Source organism: Entamoeba histolytica, genomic scaffold (assembly GCF_000208925.1).
Source record: "Entamoeba histolytica HM-1:IMSS scf_1104750517977 genomic scaffold, whole genome shotgun sequence".
In the NCBI taxonomy this organism is placed as follows: domain Eukaryota; phylum Evosea; order Mastigamoebida; family Endamoebidae; genus Entamoeba; species Entamoeba histolytica.
This window is the reverse complement of record NW_001915665.1, coordinates 473-2236: the sequence shown is the minus strand read 5'-3', so window position 1 is coordinate 2236 and position 1764 is coordinate 473. Positions and strand designations below refer to the sequence as shown.

Below are 1764 nucleotides of genomic sequence, written 5' to 3'. Positions count from 1 at the left end.
ATAGTTTAATACTATAAATAAAAAATAGTAAATTTTATTAAACAAATAAGAAAAGAAGAAATTCAAATGAAATAGTTTAAGTGTTCTTAATGAATGATATTGAAATTAATTAATTTGATAGTTTTATTTCTAATCAAATTTTATTTTTCTTATTTTCATTCTTTTCACTTTTATAATTATTCTCTTCATTTTCTATTTGTTTTATCTTCTCATTATCTACTTATTATATCTTCATTTTCTATTTGATTTATTATTAATTTGGTTTTACTGAGACATTGTCTTTCTTGTTTATGATTATTTAATTCAATTGAATGATGTTGATTTAATTATTAACTACAATTTTCTTTCATCGTTATAACATTTATACCATTCATTGTTATTATTCTCTTCGATTATATCACACTTAAATATACTTTATCCATATTTTAGAATGGGCAAATGATATTACAAACATTGAATTGATATGATGACATGATTATTTGATGCACCATCATTCAACATTATCATTAGTTTTGATTTACAAAAATACACATATAAAAATACAAACAAAGTTATTCAATTATAAATATCATTCATCAAAATGACATTTAATAATAACTACATTCTTATTATTCAGTATTTTATTCATATAGTTTTGATTAATTTCTTTCATATTTTCTTTAAATATCATTTTTTTTTAAAATAATATTTAAACATCACCAAAGTATTGAACAGTAAAAACTCAATGAAAGTTATTTCATTTAACCAACCACAATTTCTACATTACACTGATGAAAAAGATAGAGCAGAGAGAATAGTTAACATTCTTTCTAACAAAGATGTATTAACTTTATATGACTCAAATAATAGTTTATTATCTTCTACAACAATATTCAATTACATCCAAAGAGAACGAGATGTTTATTTTGTTGCAGAAGATTATAATGATAATTGTTTTGGTTGTTATGTATCAAAAGCACCATCGTACATTGGAATTGGAATAACTGACCAACATCATTACATATTCTCTTGTTCATTAGAAAGTGATGAAATAAACACATTTGATTATCGGATATTCACTACATCGTTTTACATTCCATTAGGTTCATCCATTATCTTTAGTTCTCCTTTTGCATTTGTTGTTGATAATCAGTTAAATTGTTCATTCTCTAAAGATATCAACGTTATTTATATGAAGGAACATAATTCATATTGTGATGTTTCTAAGTATTTTCCATACGTAGAACCCCCAAAGTCAATTCCATTGAAAAGAATACGTTTCTTTACATCACATACTATTATTAGTGATGATGTGAAAAAATAAGAATGAATATAAATAGGAAAGGAGATAAAATGTGTTTTAGTTTAATTGAATCAGTATTCCATTGAAATAATAAGATAATTTTACGTTTTATGCAAAGAGATAAACAAATAGAGTTTTATATAATTATTCATCTTGTTTAATTTTTGAATGTTTTATAATTAGAAAAATCAATGAGTTTTCAATCAACAAATAAAATAAATAAGCCATCAATGTAAATATGACATTGAATGTTACAGTATTACAATATTATAATATTACAATATTGAAATATAAATAATTTTATTTTAGTCATTATTTGACGGTGAAGTATTATAATTCTTTTCTTAAAAATATGAAAACATCACCATTTCTATTCTTCAAATCTATTTGTACTATTTCATTATGTTATTTAATTCATTTGGTTTTTGTTTGTTTTACATTCATTGTCATTTGTTTTTTCCTTGTTTATTTGCTTTTTATTC

General features: G+C 22.0%; 1 protein-coding gene across 1 annotated transcript; it reads left to right on the top strand.

Moving 5' to 3' along the window:
- Positions 1 to 724: 724 nt before the first annotated feature.
- On the top strand, positions 725 to 1303 carry EHI_112390 (uncharacterized protein; the record flags this gene model as incomplete). Its single annotated transcript, XM_643444.1, has 1 exon — positions 725 to 1303. The coding sequence occupies one exon, from the start codon at positions 725 to 727 to the stop codon at positions 1301 to 1303; it is 579 nt and encodes a 192-aa protein (XP_648536.1).
- Between the last annotated feature and the right edge of the window lie 461 nt (positions 1304 to 1764).